At 41.3% G+C, this 19,440-nt stretch overlaps 1 protein-coding gene across 1 annotated transcript; it reads right to left on the reverse strand.

Moving 5' to 3' along the window:
* Positions 1–332: 332 nt before the first annotated feature.
* On the reverse strand, positions 333–15,403 carry LOC131253804 (UDP-glycosyltransferase 76B1-like). The gene is made up of 5 exons (XM_058254942.1): positions 15,281–15,403; positions 15,192–15,207; positions 14,644–14,786; positions 3,561–3,738; positions 333–1,210 (listed from the first exon to the last, which is right to left on the reverse strand). The coding sequence occupies exons 1-5, from the start codon at positions 15,401–15,403 to the stop codon at positions 333–335; spliced, it is 1,338 nt and encodes a 445-aa protein (XP_058110925.1).
* Positions 15,404–19,440: the final 4,037 nt, after the last annotated feature.

The raw sequence follows: 19,440 nt of genomic DNA on the forward strand, positions 1-19,440 counted from the left end.
GACAGTTCAATTTGATTTACATAGATATCACTTAAATAATATGTTTATCATCCATCGTGGTCTGGCACCACCACCTTTCTTTTTTTTATTTTTTATTTTTTATTTATTTTTTATTTTTATAAAAGGTGGAAGCCACCTGCTATGATTGATGAAGCAAGATATACAAAAGGAGATGGTTGTACAGAAAGTTCACGTACAATCATTGCACTATTTAATATCGAAGCAAAGGGATATAGTTACATTGAAACAAAGCCTTATTTGATCACATACATCTTATTGTAGCTGGCATACGAAGAATCTACCCTCTAATCAAATACATAAGAAAAGACGCATTATAATGACATAATAAGATCAATCAAACTCTCTAATGACTCATACGAAGAACCTCCTTTCGCCATACAACGCATTGCATTTTCCTTGAGAGCACCTACCCTCTCTCTCATCTCCTTCCCTTCAATCTCCACCATCAATCTTCTTACGGCCCACTCAATCTCACTTCCATCGAACCCTTTCTCAAGTTGCATTCCCACCCTCCATACATGGCTCACATACCTAGCATGCACATTTTGGTCCCATAAATAAGGAGAGCATAACATGGGCACCCCTTCACATATGCTCTCCAACGTAGAATTCCAACCATTGTGTGTCCAAAATCCTCCCACTGATGGGTGGGCTAGCACTTCTTGTTGTGGGGCCCACTTCACGATCTGGTCTCTCTCCCGTGTCTTCTCTTCAAACCCTTCTAGTAGTTCATTGCAATCATGGCCATGGATAGAGCCAGGCCGGACCACCCACAAAAAGGGCTGGTCACTATTGGCTAGCCCCCAAGCAATCTCCACTAGGTCTGTTTTAGTTATGGAAGCTAAGCTCCCGAAGCTGATGTAAATGACCGACTGCGGCGCCTGCTTGTCTAGCCATGCCATGCAGCTGTAGTCTTGTGTTAGTAAGCTGTTTGATGATCCTGGAGAGAATTTACAGAGGGGGCCAACCGCAAAGAGTGGCATGGGATGACAATCTTGTCTAACTTTTTCGAATGCAGTTGGTTCAAGATCGTCAAATGTGTTCATGATGCAACCCAAAGCAGACCTTATTGCATTGATCATGTCGGCCCAAAATCGCTCACACGTATCAGGATCCGTCATGCTGAAGTCTGGAATATCCTTGATCCTGAGTGGCTGAATCTTAGGAATATGCATGTTTGGTAGACCATCTGGTAAAGACGGATTCATTAATATGTTTACAATAATCTACTGCATTTCTTGTTTGTTGAGTTAAATGTGTTTTTTTTTTTTGAACCCCACTGTCGTGTGACATGTGGTAAGTTTCATAGTGGGGTCCACCAAATAAATGTTCATGATCACTAAAAGGGGCCTCACCCCGAGCCATGTTATTAGTTTCATTTTCTTCATATTCTTCATAAAGGATCAATACTATCTTTCCTTCTATTTCATTTTCTTAATAGATTTTAGAGCTACTTGGAGGTGTAAATGGGCTTAACTGAACTGGGCCAACGGTTGTCCAAGACAAGCCTGGCCCATGATACTTGACCAGGACAAGTTACCCCGCTGGCTCAGTTGAGTTGAGGAATCGAGATCAGATAGGTCGAGCAGAATCACTGATTTTGCCAATCTGGCCCACTTTCATCGGGAGATCAACTCAAGAAAAATTGTCAGGTTATGGCATCTCATCAGCTTTATATGCTGCAGATACACCTCAATGCAACTTGTAAACTGTCCAAATCATGAGTCCAATGCAGATGGGGCAATGGTGAATAATTGAACTGATCGAATGATCCTGACCATCCAACCAGTGAATGCCAAATGAATACCTTAAAAAGGGAAGAAGAAGAAGAAAATCAGCTGTCCAAATTCAACTAAGAAAATCAGACGATTAAGATTGTCCAAACATTGTGCATATAGAGGCATGCTCAATTTCCTTTTTTGTCCATATGATAGGCAGGCCCCTTTCTTTTTTGTAATGGGCCCTGCTCGAATGTGTAAGCATACCTTGGCTAGTTTTTCTGATCAATGAATATATCGCTTCGGTTATTTAAAAAAAAAAAAAAAAAGAAGTAGAGGCACGCTCCCTCCATATAGGCTTACAATTCGGACACTCTGGATTGATATACAGGTGCATCAAGTATCTGTTGTCAAATAGATGTTTTAAATCTGTACATCACCGCGCTACTCGACTAGTCGAGGAACTGGCTCGACCAATCGAGAGTCTACTCGACCGGTTAAGGCTCGCTCTACTCGAAGTCCAGCAAGCATTATATTTGGGTGGCCAGGATGCTCGACCAGTCGAGGGTCAGGATCGACCGGTCGAGGGTGCCTTTGACTAATCGAAGTCCTAGCTCGACTAGTCGAAGGTTATGCAGATTATCCGCAAATTCTGTGTGGACTGCGTAAATTTGAAACGATTTCAAATAAGTGAGAAGTCGAGTTTCCTAAACTATAAATAGAGGTACATATGACTATTATAGGGCATGCTAAAGCTTTCTAAAGGGGTTCCAAGGGTTCCTAAAAGGGTTTTATGGTTTCTAAAAGGGTGTAGCAAGGGTGAGATTCGAGGTTGTTCGAATCGAGTTAGTCCTCTCTCTTTGTAATTTATGCTTTCATAGTGGAATTATGTTGCTTTGTGCCGTGATTTTTTTCCGAAAGGATTTTTCACGTTAAATCTGTGTGTTCTCTTGTGTTTACTTAGTGCCATTGGATTGCTATCCTAGATCTAAATTTGTGTGATTCAACAGCACAAATCCTCAACAGTATAATGGGTGATAGACCATAACTCCAGATGGTGGTGAGTTGTCACTATAAAAGGCTGTTTGGATGCATGCAAAGGTTCTTGTAGCATATACTGAGTTGGACATCGAGCTGGACATGAAAGGTACATAACTTTATGTACTTCACATGAAATGTATATAACTTTTTGTTAAGCATGTGAGATATGGTGTCCTGGAATATATAGGAATTTAAAATGGTTGATACATATGTAGCATTGTGCACGTGTACATGTTGATTGACACAAATCCTTACTCTTACCCCAGAGGTAGATTCACAGGAGTTTCAACACCAGGTAACCATAGGTGGTGAAATCCCATTACCACGTGAGCGTGTGCAGGTGTTAATAATAAAAATAAAAAAAACCGAACCACCTGAGTTCATTGATCAAAAAACCGAAATAAAAGGGCGGGGGGCACCACAAAGAACGGGCCTCACCACCAACAACCGACAGCCAAAAGGAACAAAACAGACGAACAGAAACTCTTCGGATGGCATGACCACAATACCATAAGGAGCGTGTGCAGGTGTAAAAAAAAAAAAAAAAAAAGTTTCTCCACAAACATATTGTCAATGCAGGATAGCAGCATCCAAACAGCCCCTAAAGATTGTAATGGTGTGATTGGTGGTACCATCAAATCAAGATTTCTAAGGATGCATGACCAATATTGTAAGATCTTTCGCTGCCGCATATCAAGATCAGACATTGTAATAACTTCTCAAGCTGAACAAATCAAGATTTGGGAGAAACCAAAAAGGGCCTCTAATATGCACACATACCCGTGATTGAAATGACTTCATTTTGCTGAAGAAGCTTCACAGATGCCATGGTGCTGGAAAATGTGGCACTGGTGGTGCCTAACAAAATTCTCGGGAGATTCAACTGGTCGGCAACAGCTTTAGTGAAAGTAAAAAAGCTCATCGGTGATGATGCACTTAACCGGGCCATGCGGGCCATCTGTTAGCAATTGGCACAAGCGATCATGGAATGGTACTTGGCATGTGTCGTTGAGGATGGACACAAGGGTTAAGGGGTCCTCACTCCAGAGCTGACCGTCTGATAAGACATCGGGTATGGGCTCGAAGTTGAAGTTGGGGAAGTTGAATGGACTGGGAGAGTTGAAGTGAGTGTGACTTACGGTGATTGAGAATCCTTTGGAGTGTAGGAGAGTGGCCAGTTGAAGCATGGGATTGATGTGTCCTTGAAATGGGAGTGGCAAAATAACCAAATGAGGGACTCTCTTTTCTTGGATTTGCAGCATGGTCGATTCTTCCATTGTTTTGGAGACGAAATGGGCTGCTGTGGAAATCGGCTACTGGCTTTTAGGCTAAGCAGGGAAGCTCACGTGAGGTCGACCTTATAGAAGCTTTGTGCGCGAGCAGAGAGAGAGAGAGAGGGAGAGAGAGAGAGACTGACTGATGTGTCACATATCATACAGGTGTCAAATCGAGTTGGCCTGATTAAGCGTCTCCCACTCTGTCCATCGTTTGTGGGAGCCCATCTGCACGTGATCTGAAAATAGATGGTGGGCCCTACACACTGCATTATAGAATAAGCATATACTAGTCGTCTTGCATAGATCCAGCAGCTTTTATAGCCGATGGGGTTGGAGAAGTTGGTTCCTCTACAAGTACTTGTAACATAAGCCTATTCTACATGTGTATGGCTTCCAATTGTCTATCAGGGATAGCGCTGATCCAACCATCAAGTAGACTACTGCCTGAATTTAGAGGTTTCTGGATAGTAATCCATTGTTTCTATGCTGCAACCCGCCTTATTATTTTTAACGGCTTGATTTTTGGGAATCCCGTCATCACGGATGCATGCTTTCTTAATGCACCGGTCTGATGACATATATAAAGTATGGTAGGTCCGATTACAAAATAATATTGGAAAACATGACATATATAAAGCATGGTACGTCCCATTACAAAATAATATTGGAAAGCATGACATATATAATTAAAGCATGGTAGGTCCCATTACAAAATAATGGAAAGCAATCTAAAAACCTAAAAATTCAGGTGGCACATGTACTGGTTGTACCCTTCTTTTTTTTCTTTTTTGTGGCACACCAAAAATTTATGGTGGGCCTACCCTAATTGGGACTGATTGGATGTCATGAACACACTCAGGCAACCTCACGTTCAACGTTATTGAATGATTGTTTTCCATAATATTGGATAGTGTGTTGGAAGAGAGTGTCAATCGCTGCAGGGTCACCACACTCAGCCATTTCATCTGGGTGAAATCAACATTTGCCAGAAACCCATATTTTGGATTGAGACAAGGGTCTCGTCTCCGAACCCTGGTTTTGATGGTGTAATCAAACTGGCCCTTAGCACAATACTTTAGGAGCTTAAGTCGTGTCCCGGACGCATCCATTCATAGAGCGGGGCACAACACCAAACCATTGGATAGCTGATGATATGACTCAATGTACTGATGTGGCCCACCTGATAATTGATTGGCCTGATCTTCGTACCACTGCTTTAAAAATTAAAAATAATAATAATAATAATAATAAAGAGGACCTCAACCAGATTTCAATAAGGCTAGTAAAAAACGCAATTTGGTCACAACTCAGTCACAAAGCTCCGGAAAAACCCAACTGGACTTTAAAAACTTGCCAAAAACTTTGGGGGGAGGGGGGACTTCATAAAACTTGACTCGACTAGAACTACTCAGCACCACTCAAGACCATTTATGTATTATTTATACTTTTTAAATGTCAAACAACTACAAAAATACTCCCATCTGCTGGAGTAACTAGTCCTAGTTTTCATGTCAACCCGATTCTTGTGGGTTACTTGTCGAGCCAACGTTTTGTGTTTCTAAGTACTATGCTTCATTCAAAATGTCATCATGGTGTGGCCCACTTTCTGCACTGGATGGATAAGAGAATTCCAGTTTGTTGTAATATAATCTGGCCACATCATCACACGCTGCATTTAATGCAGCAATGCTGACAACATGCGTGATGACATGGACCAATTAGGATGCAGGAAAGCAGGAATTTTCTGTTTGTTTCAAGCAGAGGATCCGGATTCATGGGAAAATTCTGTGTCGTTGACCCATAGACAGGAAAGAAATGGTTGTACTGGAAGTTCACATACAGCCTAATTTTCAATCAGTGCACCATTTAACATCAAAGGAATAGTTATACTGAAACAAAGCCCTATTTGATCACATACATCTTGTTGTAGCTTGCCCATAGAATGATCATATAGATGGAATATGATAAGTAAAGAGGTATTAAAATGACATGATAAGATCAATCAAACTCTCCAATGACTCATATGAAGAACCTTCATTATACAACTCATTGCATTTTCCTTTAGAACTCGTCCTCTCTCTCCTCTACTCTCCTTCAGTCTCCACCATCAATCTCTTATGGCCCGCTTTATCTCACCTCTCTGGAACCCATTCTCAAGTTGTATTCCCACCCTCCAAACGTGGCTCACATGCCTAGCATTCACCTTTTGGTCCCATAAATAACGACAACATAGCATGGGGACCCCTTCGTATATGTTATCGAAGACAGAAGTGATCCAGACCATCGAACCTTAAATCGTGCGTATCTTGCAATCCGGAATGAGTTATCTGACGTAAAATATATGATTTTGGGGTAGAACGAGCTACTGAAGCCAACTAACCCCACTACGCCGGGTTGCGCAGCTCGAACTTGCGAAAAACCCCTGGATCGATGGTCGTTTCCTTGTTTTAATTTCATTTTTACTATAAATAGTAAGTTTTAGTTTGATTATAACTCTTCATCCGTCGGGCTTTAGGAGTTGCGCCCAACGTGGAAAGAGCTTAGAATAATTAGGAGAATGGTTTGGTGAAGCCAAATAGGACCGTTTCATCAGAAAACACGCGCTTTGAGCTCAAAAAATGAATTTTTAGGAAAATTTTACTATTTTTAGTAATTTCGATTTTTTAATATTTTTTAGAGTTTTAGATTTTCTTTCCTTTTAGAAATAACTTTCAGTTATACTAGGAATCTTCTAGAGAAAGTTTATTTATAATTTTTATTTTTAGAAATTAGGCCTTAGAAGAGTTTTATTAGAATTATGATTTTTATTAGAGTTAGAAATTTGCTATTTTTGGTAATTACGAATTTTAGTTTATTTTTTTCTATATTAATGGTGTAAGGAGACACATTAGGGCATTATCAATTATTCATTAATCAATTTCAAATTTGATAAGAATTTATTTCTATTTTCTTGCTTTCTTTCCTCGTGGATTCGAGAAGTCTCTGTGAGGAGTCCAGAGAAGCTCCTTGGATTCGAAGTAGTTATCCTTGAGGAAGACAGTGATTGACCTCATCACATTTATCCCTGCATCAATTGGTATCAGAGCGAGGATTCCCCTTGGGCTGATGGCAAACAATGAAGGTATGAATCAAAATCCTGTGGACGGTGATCCAGGGATTCGTTATCTTTCGAAAAGAATGAAAGCTTTCCACCGGGAGAGTCAGTTGACCATGCAAGGGCTGCAGGCAACCCTCGACCGTCTTGCGGATGCGCTACTTCCGCCCCGAGCCCTAGGCGGTGCTTCACCACCCATGGTTGCTCCACCACCCATGGTGGCTCCACCACCAAAGGTTGTTGTACGACACAACCCCAATTTCTACAAAGTACCATTAGATGATGGTAAATCACAGGCCACCACTTCGATTATGAAGAAGTCGTTATACATGCCAAAGGTAGAAATAGAATTACAGCAAGACAATATCTTTCGAACAAGGTGCACTGATACAAAAAAGTCTGCAGTGTGATCATCGATGTCAAGAGTGATGAGAATTTCGTGTTAAAAATAATGGTGGAAAAGCTACAACTGAAAACAGAAAGACACTCATCTCCATACATGATTGGATGGATCAAGGAGGTCAACAAAACAGAGGTAATTGAACGATGTCATATATCCTTTTCCATTGGTAAATATTATAAGGATGAAGTAATGTGTGACGTGGTCGACATGGAAGCTTGCCACATGTTACTTGGTCAACCCTGGCAAAATAATATTAATGCTACACATAGGGATCGGGATAACCTATTTATCTTTATTAAAGATGGTAAAAAGATTATCCTCGGCCCTATGGGAAGGGAGAACCAACTCAAGATTTCTAAAGTTGTGGAACAGTCTCTCACAACTGAACAGGCTTTTGTTAAACAATCTGAGGAAACAAGAGATATATATCCATTAGTTGAAAAGAAAGAATATACGGAGCCTGTGAATATCCTAGAGATTTGAAGCCAATGTTGCAGGAGTTCAAGGAGATTGTGCTCAATGAATCCCCCAATAAATTGCCTCCCATACGAGATATACAAAATCACATTGATCCCGTCTCAGGGGCAAGTCCGCCTAATTGCCCACATTATAAAAAAGATATGAGATCTTGAAGACAGATGTGAAGGAATTGATCAATATTAGTGAAGTCAAGGAAAGCATGAGTACATGTATTGTGTCTGCTCAAGGGCTTAATGCCAAATACAAAAAAGGGCTAACGAATATCGGCATCAGAAGTTATCTCAGACTCATGTGCTAAGTCTCTTGCGTAACTCGAGGATGAGTTTTTTTGAAGTGGAGGGGATTGATGTAGAACGTGTCACATATACGTTCCGAGCATGGTTGGGCCAAAAGAAGATGGACCGTAAATTGACCATATTTGATCCGGGTATCGTTACGGGGTGCACAACCTATCAATCTTTACTGAAACGGGCCATCCGAGGTGAACCGACCCACAGAGTGGGTTACATCTATCTGTTTCGTCAGAAAACGCGCGCTTTCAGCTTAAAAAATGAATTTTTAGGAAAATTTTACTATTTTTAGTAATTCTGATTTTTTAATTTCACGTTGGGTGCAACTCCTAAAGCCCGACGGATGAAGAGTTATAATTAAACTAAAACTTACTATTTATAGTAAAAATGAAATTAAAACAGGGAAACGACCATCGATCCAAGGGTTTTTCGCAATTCCGGGCTGCGCAACCCGCTATAGCGGGTTGGTTGGCTTCAGTAGCTCGTTCTACCCCAAAATCATATATTTTACGTCAGATAACTCATTCTGGATTGCAAGATACACCCGATTTAAGGTTCGATGGTATGGATCACTTCTGTCGTCGACCGGGCCTTTTCTGATCCATCTTGGCCATGTAACTGTCCGTGACCTGCTCTACATCAGTCTCCTCCACTTCAAAAGAACTCGTCCTCGAGTTCTCGTCATGCTTTGGTTCATGATACTCGGTCAGGTCCACGACATTGAAAGTCAGTGAGATTGCCATGTAATCTAGAAGATCAACAATATAAGCATTGTCATTGATCTTTCGGATGATTGGGACCGGTCTAATCTTCTTATTTTTCAACTTGTTGTATGTCCCGGTCGGAAATCTCTCTTTGCGTAGATGGACCATAACGCGGTCGCCCACCTCGAACACTTTTTGTTGCCGATGTTTGTTCGCTTATTCCTTGTACTTCTCGTTTGAGGCATATAGCTTGGTCTACACTTCTGCATGGATGCCCATGATCTTGTCTGCCATATGTTCTGATGTAATGCTCGTGCATCGGTGCTTGGGTAGAGAGACCAAGTCAAGTGTGTGGCGAGGCACTCGTCCGTAGATAATCTGGAACGGTGATCTCCCGGTCGAGCGATTCACCATGTTGTTGAATGCAAACTCTACTTGGGATAAGTATAAATCCCACTGCTTCGATTTTTCTCCTGAAATACAGCGAAGGAGGTTTCCCAATGTGCAATTCACAACTTCGGTATGCTCATCAGTCTGTGGGTAGTAAGCACTGCTGAATTGAAGTCGTGTATCGAATCGATTCCATGAAGTCCGCCAAAAGTGGCTAATGAACTTCGTGTCATGATCAGAAGTAATGGTCTTGGGGACCCCGTGTAGCCGAACGATCTCCTTGAAAAATAAATTCGCCATGTGTGTTGCATCGAGGGTCTTGTTGCATGGGATAAAGTGCACCATCTTTAAGAAACGATCTACCACCATGAACACCGAATCCATGCAGCGTTGTGTTCGTGGGAGACCAAGCACGAAGTCTATTGATAAATCCTCTCAAGGACCGTCAGGCACAGGTAACGGGGTGTAGAGGCTCGTATTCTGAGATTGCCCCTTAGAGGTCTAACAAACATGACAACGTTGTACGGCTTTTCCCACATCGCGTACTAACTGCAGCCAGTAATACCACTCTTCTACAAGAGCTCGCGTCTTGTCTCACCCCAGGTGTCCACTAAGGCCACCTCCATGTAGCTCCTGAATAATTTGCTCCCTCAGAGAACTTTGGGGGATGCACAATCGATTTCCTTTGAAGAGAAAATCGTCCTGTATATGAAGGTCACTGGGGTGACCTTCTTGACACTTTATCCAAGAATCTTTGAAGTCCTCATCCTCGGCATACAGCTCCTTGAGATAGTCGAAGCCGACTACCTCATTGCTCATTGTAACTAGTAGTGATGCACGACGGCTAAGTGCATCAGCCACCTTGTTTTGATGCCCTAACTTGTGCTTTAGAACGAACGTGAATTCCCGTAAAAACGCAACCCATCTAGTATGCACACGATTCACGTTAGTCTGACTATTAATAAACTTTAATACTTGATGGTCAGTGTACAAAACAAACTCTCTTTAAATCAGATAATGCTGCCAATGTCGCAGCGCTTGAACAACTGCGTACAACTCAAGCTCATAAGTCGACCACTTCTTTCGGGCTTTGCTGAGCTTCTCGCTATAGAAGGCTACCGGCCTGCCTTCCTGTGATAATACTCCTCCAATTCCGACGTATGAAGCGTTACACTCAACCTTAAACAATTTCTCGAAATTAGGAAGCACCAAGACCGGTGTTGTAGACAAATGATGCTTGATCTCATGAAAACTCTTATCAGCTTTATCAGTCCACTGGAACAGTCCTTTTTTCATGCAATCTGTTATAGGCGCGACTATGGTGCTAAAATCTCACACAAATCGACGATAGAAAGTCGTCAACCCGTGAAAACTCCTCACCTCATGAATGTTTGTCAGGATCGGCCATTCCCTAATAGCTCTCACCTTTTTATCGTCTATACAAATACCTGTTGATGTTATAACAAACCCTAGAAACAATAGGCTGTCAGTTAAAAAACTACACTTCTTCAAGTTAAGGTACAACTTGTTAAGTTGTAGGACTTGTAGCACCTGCCTGAGATGTTTCCTGTGCTCATCCTGGCTATATATCAATATGTCATCAAAATATAATACGACAAATTAGCCAGTGAATGGTTTTAGAACTTAATTCATCAAACGCATAAAAGTACTTGGTGCGTTCGATAGGCCGAAGGGCATGACCAGCCACTCATACAACCCTTCCTTGGTCTTAAATGCCGTTTTCCACTCATCACCGGGTCGAATACGAATCTGATGGTACCCGCTCCTTAGATCTAGTTTAGAGAACACCTTGGCCCCTTCTAACATATCGAGCATGTCGTCCAACCGTGGTATTGAGAACCAATATTTGATGGTAATTTTGTTGATTGCTCGGTTGTCGACACACATGCGCTAGCTTCCATCTTTTTTTTTGGCGTTAATAATGCTGGTACGGCACATGGGCTCATGCTCTCTCTCAAGAGACCCTTATGGATCAATTCCTCTACTTGCCCCTGAAGTATCTCACACTCCTTCGGACTCATCCGATAATGAGGGCGATTGGGCAGGCTATCTCTAGGGACGAGGTCTATGTGATGTTGGATGTCCCTCATGGGGGGCAATCCATCAGGTAAATCCTCAGGCCAGACTTCTTTGAATTCATTTAGCAACAGTCTTAAACTTGGAGGGATGTTTGAGGGTTCCTCTTCCTCACCCTTCACTACTATGACGTATACCTCGCCAGTTTCCTTGGATTCCTCCATGAAATCTCGAATGATCAAGAGGGAACTCCCCTCTACTTTAGAGGCTTCAGGGTGGTTCTCTGGTGCCATAGGGGCAAGGATTATTTTTCGACTATCCTTGACGAATACGTAGACATTATCTCATCCCCGATGGGTCGCATCACGGTCCGACTGCCAGGGTTAACCGAGTAACATATGACAAGCTTCCATATCGACCACGTCACAAAGTATTTGATCCTTATAATTTTTACCAATTGAAAACGAGATAGTACATTGTTCAGTTATCTTGGTCTCATTCACCTTTTTTATCCAGCCAATTGAGTATGAGGAAGGATGTTTCATCATTGGTAGTTGCAACTTGTCCACCATTACTCTCGAGACGATGTTTTCACTACTACCACTGTCTATAATCACATCACAGACCTTTCCGTTGACGGTGCACTAAGTACGAAATATATTGTGTCGCTGTGGATGTAATTCCTTTTGTGGGGTATACAGTAATCACCTCACAACTAGAAATTGCCACGATCCTCGTCCGTCACTTCATCGCCACCTGCTATTTCTTTAGTGGTTTGTTCATGTTCATCAAAGCGATGGTCTTCTTCTGCGGCCTCATCTTCAGTGCTCCCTTCGTTTATGGTCAAGTGCGCTACGGGACATTGAGGACAAGTGTTTGATAAGTGGCCTGGTTGGCCACAGCGGTAACAATTGTTCGACCTTGGCCGAGTATAAGGATTTGGAATCCTACTCGGACCTGCTGTTATGGGTGTTGCACGTTGAGGTCTGGATGAGCCACTCCCGGTATCACGGTTTGCGGTTGTAGGAAGTTGAGGTACTGGATCTTTTCCTCGTGGCAGCACTGGATCCTGCGTGGGACCCGTCATGAGGGGTCGATTTGAAGGATATGGACGAGCAAGAGCTCTTGCAAGTTGTGTTTCTGCCCTACCCGCTAATTGAACTGCTTCATCCACGGTCCCGACTGGGTACATCTGAACTCGGTCCTGAATTATCAGTCGCAATCCACCTATAAATCAAGCCACCTTCTGTGACTCAGATTCTGACAGATCGTTTCATGTAGCCAACCATTGAAATTCTTCAGTGTAATCTGTGACAGTTCGATTTTCTTGTCTGCAATTTTGATATTGCTGGAATAATCTGCTCATAATCACTGGGGAGAAATCGTGATCGAAGAAGACGTCTCATCCGTGGCCATGATGAGATGGACGCCTTGTTCTGGCAGGCTCGTGAGAGTTGTAATTGTTCCCACCATGCAGAAGCACCAGATTTTAATTTAAACGCTACCAATTTTATCCTTTTATGATCTGGCACGTCCATGTAATCAAAATATCTCTCTACTTCGGCTAGTCAATCGAGAAAATCTTCTATACGTAATAAACTGTTAAAACTAGAAAGTTCAGCCTTACCTCGATAGTCTCTTTCAGCACGATCTAGATGATCACCTCCATGGATTGGTCGTTGAGCAAAACCCTCATTAAGGTCCTCGTCGCTAGAACTTGCATCATCTGGTGTAGCCCTACGGTTTGCCACTGGTAGTGCTCTACGAAAATCGGGGTTGTGTCGTACAACAACCATGGGTGGTGGAGCCACCATGGGTGGTGGAGCATCGCCTAGCGCTCGGGGCGGAAGTAGTGCATCCGCAAGACGGTCGAGAGTTGCCTGCAGCCCTTGCATGGTCAACTGACTCTCCCGATGGAAAGCTTCTATTCTTTCTGAAAGATAACGAATCCCTGGATCACCGTCCACAGGATTTTGATTTATACCTTCGTTGTTTGCCATCAGGCCGAGAGGAATCCTCGCTCTGATACCAATTGACACGGGGATGAACGTGATGAGGATAACTACTCCGAATCCACGGAGCTTCTTTGGACTCCTCACAGAGACTTCTCGAATCCACGAGGAAAGAAAGCAGAAAATAAAAATAAATTCTGATAAATTCGAAATTGATTAATTAATAAATAAAAACGAGTTCACAACCCTTTAAATAGGGGTACCAAGCAATGGGAAAGAAATTAGAATCAAACTACAACTCAAACTCTTAGAATCCGCGACTTACTATAAATAGTAAACTTACTATTTATAGACGATCATGATGTCTACTAGTGCGCAAGGTTTTCGGCCAAAAATAGTAAGTATCCTATTTGGCTTCACCAAACTGTTCTCCTAATTATTCTAAGCTCTTTTCACGTTGGGCGCAACTCCTAAAGCCTGACGGATGAAGAGTTATAATCAAACTAAAACTTACTATTTATAGTAAAAACGAAATTAAAACAGGAAAACGACCATCGATCTAGGGGTTTTTCACAATTCCGGGCTGCGCAACTCGGCGTAGTGGGGTTGGTTGGCTTCAGTAGCTCGTTCTACCCCAAAATCATATATTTTACGTCAGATAACTCATTCCGGATTGCAAGATACGCCCGATTTAAGGTTCGATGGTCTGGATCACTTCTGTCATTGACCAGGCCTTTTCTGATCCATCTTGGCCATGTAACTATCCGCGACCCACTCTACATCACTATCCAACGTGGATTTCCAACCATTGTGTGTCGGAATTCCTCCCACTGATAGATGGGCCAGAACTTCTTGTTGTGGGTCCCAATTAATGATCAGGCTCCTCTCCCTCGCCTTCTCTTCGAACCCTTGAGACAGTTCAACCCATTCGTGGCCGTTGATTGAACTGGGGTGGACCACCCACAAGAACGGCTGGTCACTATAGGCGAGGCCCCAAGCTATCTCCACCATTTCTGTTTTATCAATGGAAGCTAAGCTCCCAAAACTGGCATAAATGACTAACCGTGGAGCTTGATTATCTAGCCAAGCCATGCATATGTGGTATTGTGTTAGCAAGCTGTTCAAAGAACCCTGTGAGAATTTATTGAGCGGGCTGATGGTGAAGATCTGAACGGGATGATAATTTTATCTAAGTTTATCCAGTGCGATTGGCTGGAGACCGTTGAATGCGTTCACCAGGAAGTCAGAAGAGACCTTTGTTGCATTCTTGTTGTTGGTAAATAATCGATATACCATCTCAGGATCCATCTTGCTGAAGTTGGGTAGAACCTTGACTCTGACGGGAAGAAGCTCTGGGAGCAGCGAATCCAGCCCTTGATCTGGTTACACAGATCAGTGAATGTATTGATGGGTGTTATTGTTTACGCCTACACTGTTTGATAGAGCTAAGGGTTTTGCTGTCATTGATTGATGACTTGTCTGAGTTGTATCAGATTCAGTTGAGTCTGATCCAGTTTATGAGTCGCTCTGTTTTTTTGTTTTTGTTTTTGTTTTTGTATTTATTTATTTTTATTTTTTTGAAGATAATATGCACAGCGAGCAAGGGCAGCACAAAGATTCATACTAATTCCAGCTGATGCAGAGCTGAATTGATCTCCTTCCTTATCGCACCTGGCCATAAGTTTCCCACTTTTTTTTTTTTTCTTTTGGAGTTAGCATGCGGCTTTTTATTATTATTATTATTATCATCATGCTGCTTTTTATTATTATTCCACTCTGCATACATCCGAAAACCGTACCCTTCCATGCCAACAAGAGCATCATTATGATTTTCAAACAGCCCACACACACACACACTCGAGTTCACCAATACCTTCCAACAGCGAGCAGACCCAAAAGCATCATTCATCATTCTCTCCCAATAGAGAATCATGCACAGCATCGTCGATAATGCCACGAACATCCCCTGCATGCAGACACCATTCACAGCGTACATTGCTCATCAAAACAACATATGCGGCCATATGCCGCCCTTGAACATCGCACCAGCCCCACAGGTTTAACCACCCCAATATCCTTTCACCTCCACATACACCCTGCATCCCCACAAAACATTGGGAGGAGAGGTCAGCATACTTGAGGGAATTTATACTGTAACCATCCAAAATTTTAGGTTGGCTAAAATTCAAATTTTAAATTTTTAAAAGGGAATGATCATATTGGTTGTAACAATCCGCCGAAGAACCGTTTTCTCTTCATAAGAGAGAAAGAAAAAAATTAATTAATTAATTAAAAAGAGAGAGAGAGAGAGAGAGAGAGAGAGAGAAGATAGGGTAGAGAGATAGATGAAGAAAAAGAAGGCTTGCAAGATCAGTACTTTATTTAGTATTACTCTATTTATTTATATTATTATGCTTAAAGCCTGCATGATAAACGTTGCGGATTTACCATGGGGACAACTTATGTGCACATATATCAACAAGTGTATATATGTACAAGGTACACTTTGGAGCACCTTAGGAATGTAAAACAAATAAGAAAAACAAAACTCGTTAGCAAGACTTGTTTTGCTTTTACTTAAATTACGTGTTGGGCTTACTAGTACATATGTGGCTTGATTGATTCGTTCAATTAAATTTTGAGAATCAAAATATGACAAACCTCGAAAAATTAGGCCAAATCAACATTTGAGTGGACCATAATATCCAAAATAGAATTAATGATATATTTACAGTTAGAAGATATATTGTAATACCCCGAATTTCAAGGGTCAAGCAAAGCTCAACTCCCGAGATCCAACGCATCACGTATGGAACATAGATAATGATGTTTAAATGCTATTCATATTAATGCATTAAACATGAGAGGGATTATACTAAAATAGCATATCATACTCCAGAGATAATTTAATTTAGCAAGCGGAAGACTGAAACACATATATATATATATATATATATATATATATATATATATATATATATATATATATATATATATATATATATATATAAGTACGTGAGGGTGTTGTAACCTCCAAAGTATGAGTATGGTATTGGGCTGAATATAAACATGTATTGTTTCAAAATTTACAAAATATCAAAATGTACATGTTCGACTAATCCATGTAATCCCTATGATCCCGTCGATCAGCGCATGGTCTACATAGACCCGCCTAATATCTGTAATAGGAGAACTCCTCCTCGCGTCAAAGAAGTCCATCTCAGATGCATAGACTCCATTATCACCTGCATCTACAACAAAGTCTAGTTGGTGTTTTAAAATACCATCCCAGAGTGGGAGTGAGTGATCAACTCAGTGGTACTATAAGGCAAAGGTTAACATGTTATCAATTCAGTCAAGCAGTAATGATAAAGCAGTACAATAATCATATCCTAAGTACTTTTGTTAATGCAGGGATGGTATGTTATAATAATGCATGCACTCGCACGAAGCTCCCTCACAAGCGACTTCGTCAACCATTCGCGCATGACAAACTCCTTAAACATGCCCTTCATCGCCAAAGCACATGCAATGCGGTGCATGGTCGTGTTAGCCAAGTACTTAATTAGGCTTATTCATACAGAAGATTTGGAAAACTAAGGCACCTCTCTTTATATCACTAACCCTAAACGGAGATCCATCTAGGGTCGTCATTCTTAATTAATCACATATGATAGGCAAGTTGTAGGGCATCACCCCTAATGAAAGCAGTAGATAGGCAAATTCAAATGTTTATACTCGAGGTCACTATGGGAGGCTCGTCACCTGAACGTAGGCTGACAGCTCAAATACAATGTCTCATACCACCGTATTTGGCTCACGAGTTTGAGTTACTCACTGGTCGCTACGGGGAGGCTCGTCACCCCAGCGTAGGCTGACAGCTCGATCACGGTGTCCCATACCACCATGTCCGGCTCATGAGTTTTAGCGGATCATGGTACCATGGTTGAAACAGATTTTACATTAGTAAGTGGTACCTTATATTCAAGCAGTAGTATCCATACATGGTAAATATACAATAGGCTAATTGGGTTATTTAACAAGTTTGATTGGTACGAGCGCGCGCTGAATTAATCGACATGGAGCGCATAAGCACTCCTCGTGGCCTAACCACTGTCGACAATTTTCGTACAACTCGGATTCATCGAACGTATCCAATGTGGCGAGACTAATTCGGCCACTCAATCGGGAACCGTTATCGATTGCCTGGGCTACATTGTTGTCCCAATCATATTCAAATGCAGCATGTAGATACATATGACAATCGTATAAGCATTTAACAGACATTCCCAATTCGAATCTCATTCGAGCATTTCATCGAACACATTGCCAATATTACCAAATATTGCATTTCATCCATAAACTGCATAATCGGAATTTATGTTACATGAAGGAAACTATATATATATATATATATATATATATATATATATATATATATATATATATATATATATATAAGGTAATTGAGAATCATATCTCGATACCCTTAATAATTACAATTCACCAACAATTTTCTCATTCAGACATTTTATCAAATACTTAGACTACACATTACCACATACATAGACTAAATTAGTTACAGCATATATTATGGCAAATCCTTTCACAAGGAGATTGTCATACACATAACAAACATGAATTCTAGGTTAATAGTCAAGGCAAGCACAAATCATAATTTCAAGTTCATTCAAACATTTCAACAAACACATAGAATGTATATTTGTCCAACATAGTTCATACATGTATAATATATGGAAAACGTCGTAACTAAGATTATATGGCAGCAATCAAGTTACATATAAATCATTAGCTGACATTGAAAGTCTTGAAAACTATAACCTAAACGTTTATATTTCGCACCTTCCATCGGAATCCTCGTTTCGAACGTGGTTCGAATCCTACGTTCCCAAATACAAAACAACGAGTACCTAAATCACGAAATAGGTTAGCTATTTTGTCGATTACTCTATTTGGATTCCTAAATCAAGATTAGGGTTAGGATTTCTTACCCAAATTGTAGTTGAAACGATTCGCGTAGCGATGGTAGGGAGGTGACTTATCATGTGGAGTAGTGGGAGTGAATCCCGGCAACGATCTCCCGAACTCTCTCTCTTCTCCTCACTCTTTTCTCTTCTTTTCTCTCTTCTCTCTCCTAGGGTTAGAGAAATTCGTATGGAATGAGAATGAGGCAGATGGGACACATCTGGAGGTCCATTATCTATTTATGTCACAGAGTAAGTTCCCTGACAATGGATCTAGGCTAGGATACGATTTCAGCGCGTTTGGATAGGCCGATCAACCGTGACGGACCTGTATCAAATAATGGTCGTTGTCACTCGATCAGGGCCACAAGTATACCGATATGTGCAGGAAAATTTCTCTGGTCCATGGGTGAGGTTTGGTCAGAAACTAACGGTTTGAAATCTTCAATTTCACCCGCAAGGGAATGGTCCAATTCACTTAAGTTTGGGTTCATTTTCTAAAAATATTCGCGTTTCTCACACACTTTGCTCAAGGCTCAAGTTGTGAGTTTCTGGATACTATTTGGGCTCGATTCCTACCATGCTTGTCAAGCCCAATAAGACGGTCATAACCCTATAGTTTCGTGGTCATCAGACTTTCGACATGCGGTCCAGGTTCGATACGGAGTTTCAATGTGCTCCCGAGAGCAATTGGCTTTTGGGATTTCTCCTAGGTTTTTAAGTAGTGTTGAATTAGTGATTTTGACGGGTTTGGGTCTTACCATTTGTATAGATAGTGGTTCAAGCTAATCCACCAATTAATTCAGTTTAGTACTTAATTAATTTTCGTCTAATTTCTACAGAATACGGTCCTTAGGGATTTCTGTCTGAGGTGGTACTCGGGCCTTTGTGTGGATTTTTTCGAGACGTTACATATATCGAGATCGCAAGTACTTCCAATGAAGATAATAATTCTTTTGACCTTTCAAAAATAACTGGATGAACTAATTAACAACTCGAATCTCAGATAAATAGTTATAAGGGCTCAAGATAATGGTGGTATATGTTT

The sequence above is a fragment of the Magnolia sinica genome, chromosome 8, assembly GCF_029962835.1.
Source record: "Magnolia sinica isolate HGM2019 chromosome 8, MsV1, whole genome shotgun sequence".
Lineage (NCBI taxonomy): Eukaryota > Viridiplantae > Streptophyta > Magnoliopsida > Magnoliales > Magnoliaceae > Magnolia > Magnolia sinica.

Excerpts from the sequence above, each read along its gene's own strand:
- LOC131253804 (XM_058254942.1), bottom strand. The coding sequence starts at position 15,403 with ATGTACGCTGTGAATGGTGTCTGCATGCAGGGGATGTTCGTGGCATTA. Across the intron at positions 3,739-14,643 it reads AGGTCTCTTCTGACTTCCTG|ATGGCCCGCATGGCCCGGTT; the intron begins GTGAACGCATTC and ends AATTGCTAACAG. Across the intron at positions 1,211-3,560 it reads TGAAGTCATTTCAATCACGG|ATGGTCTACCAAACATGCAT; the intron begins GTATGTGTGCAT and ends CGTCTTTACCAG.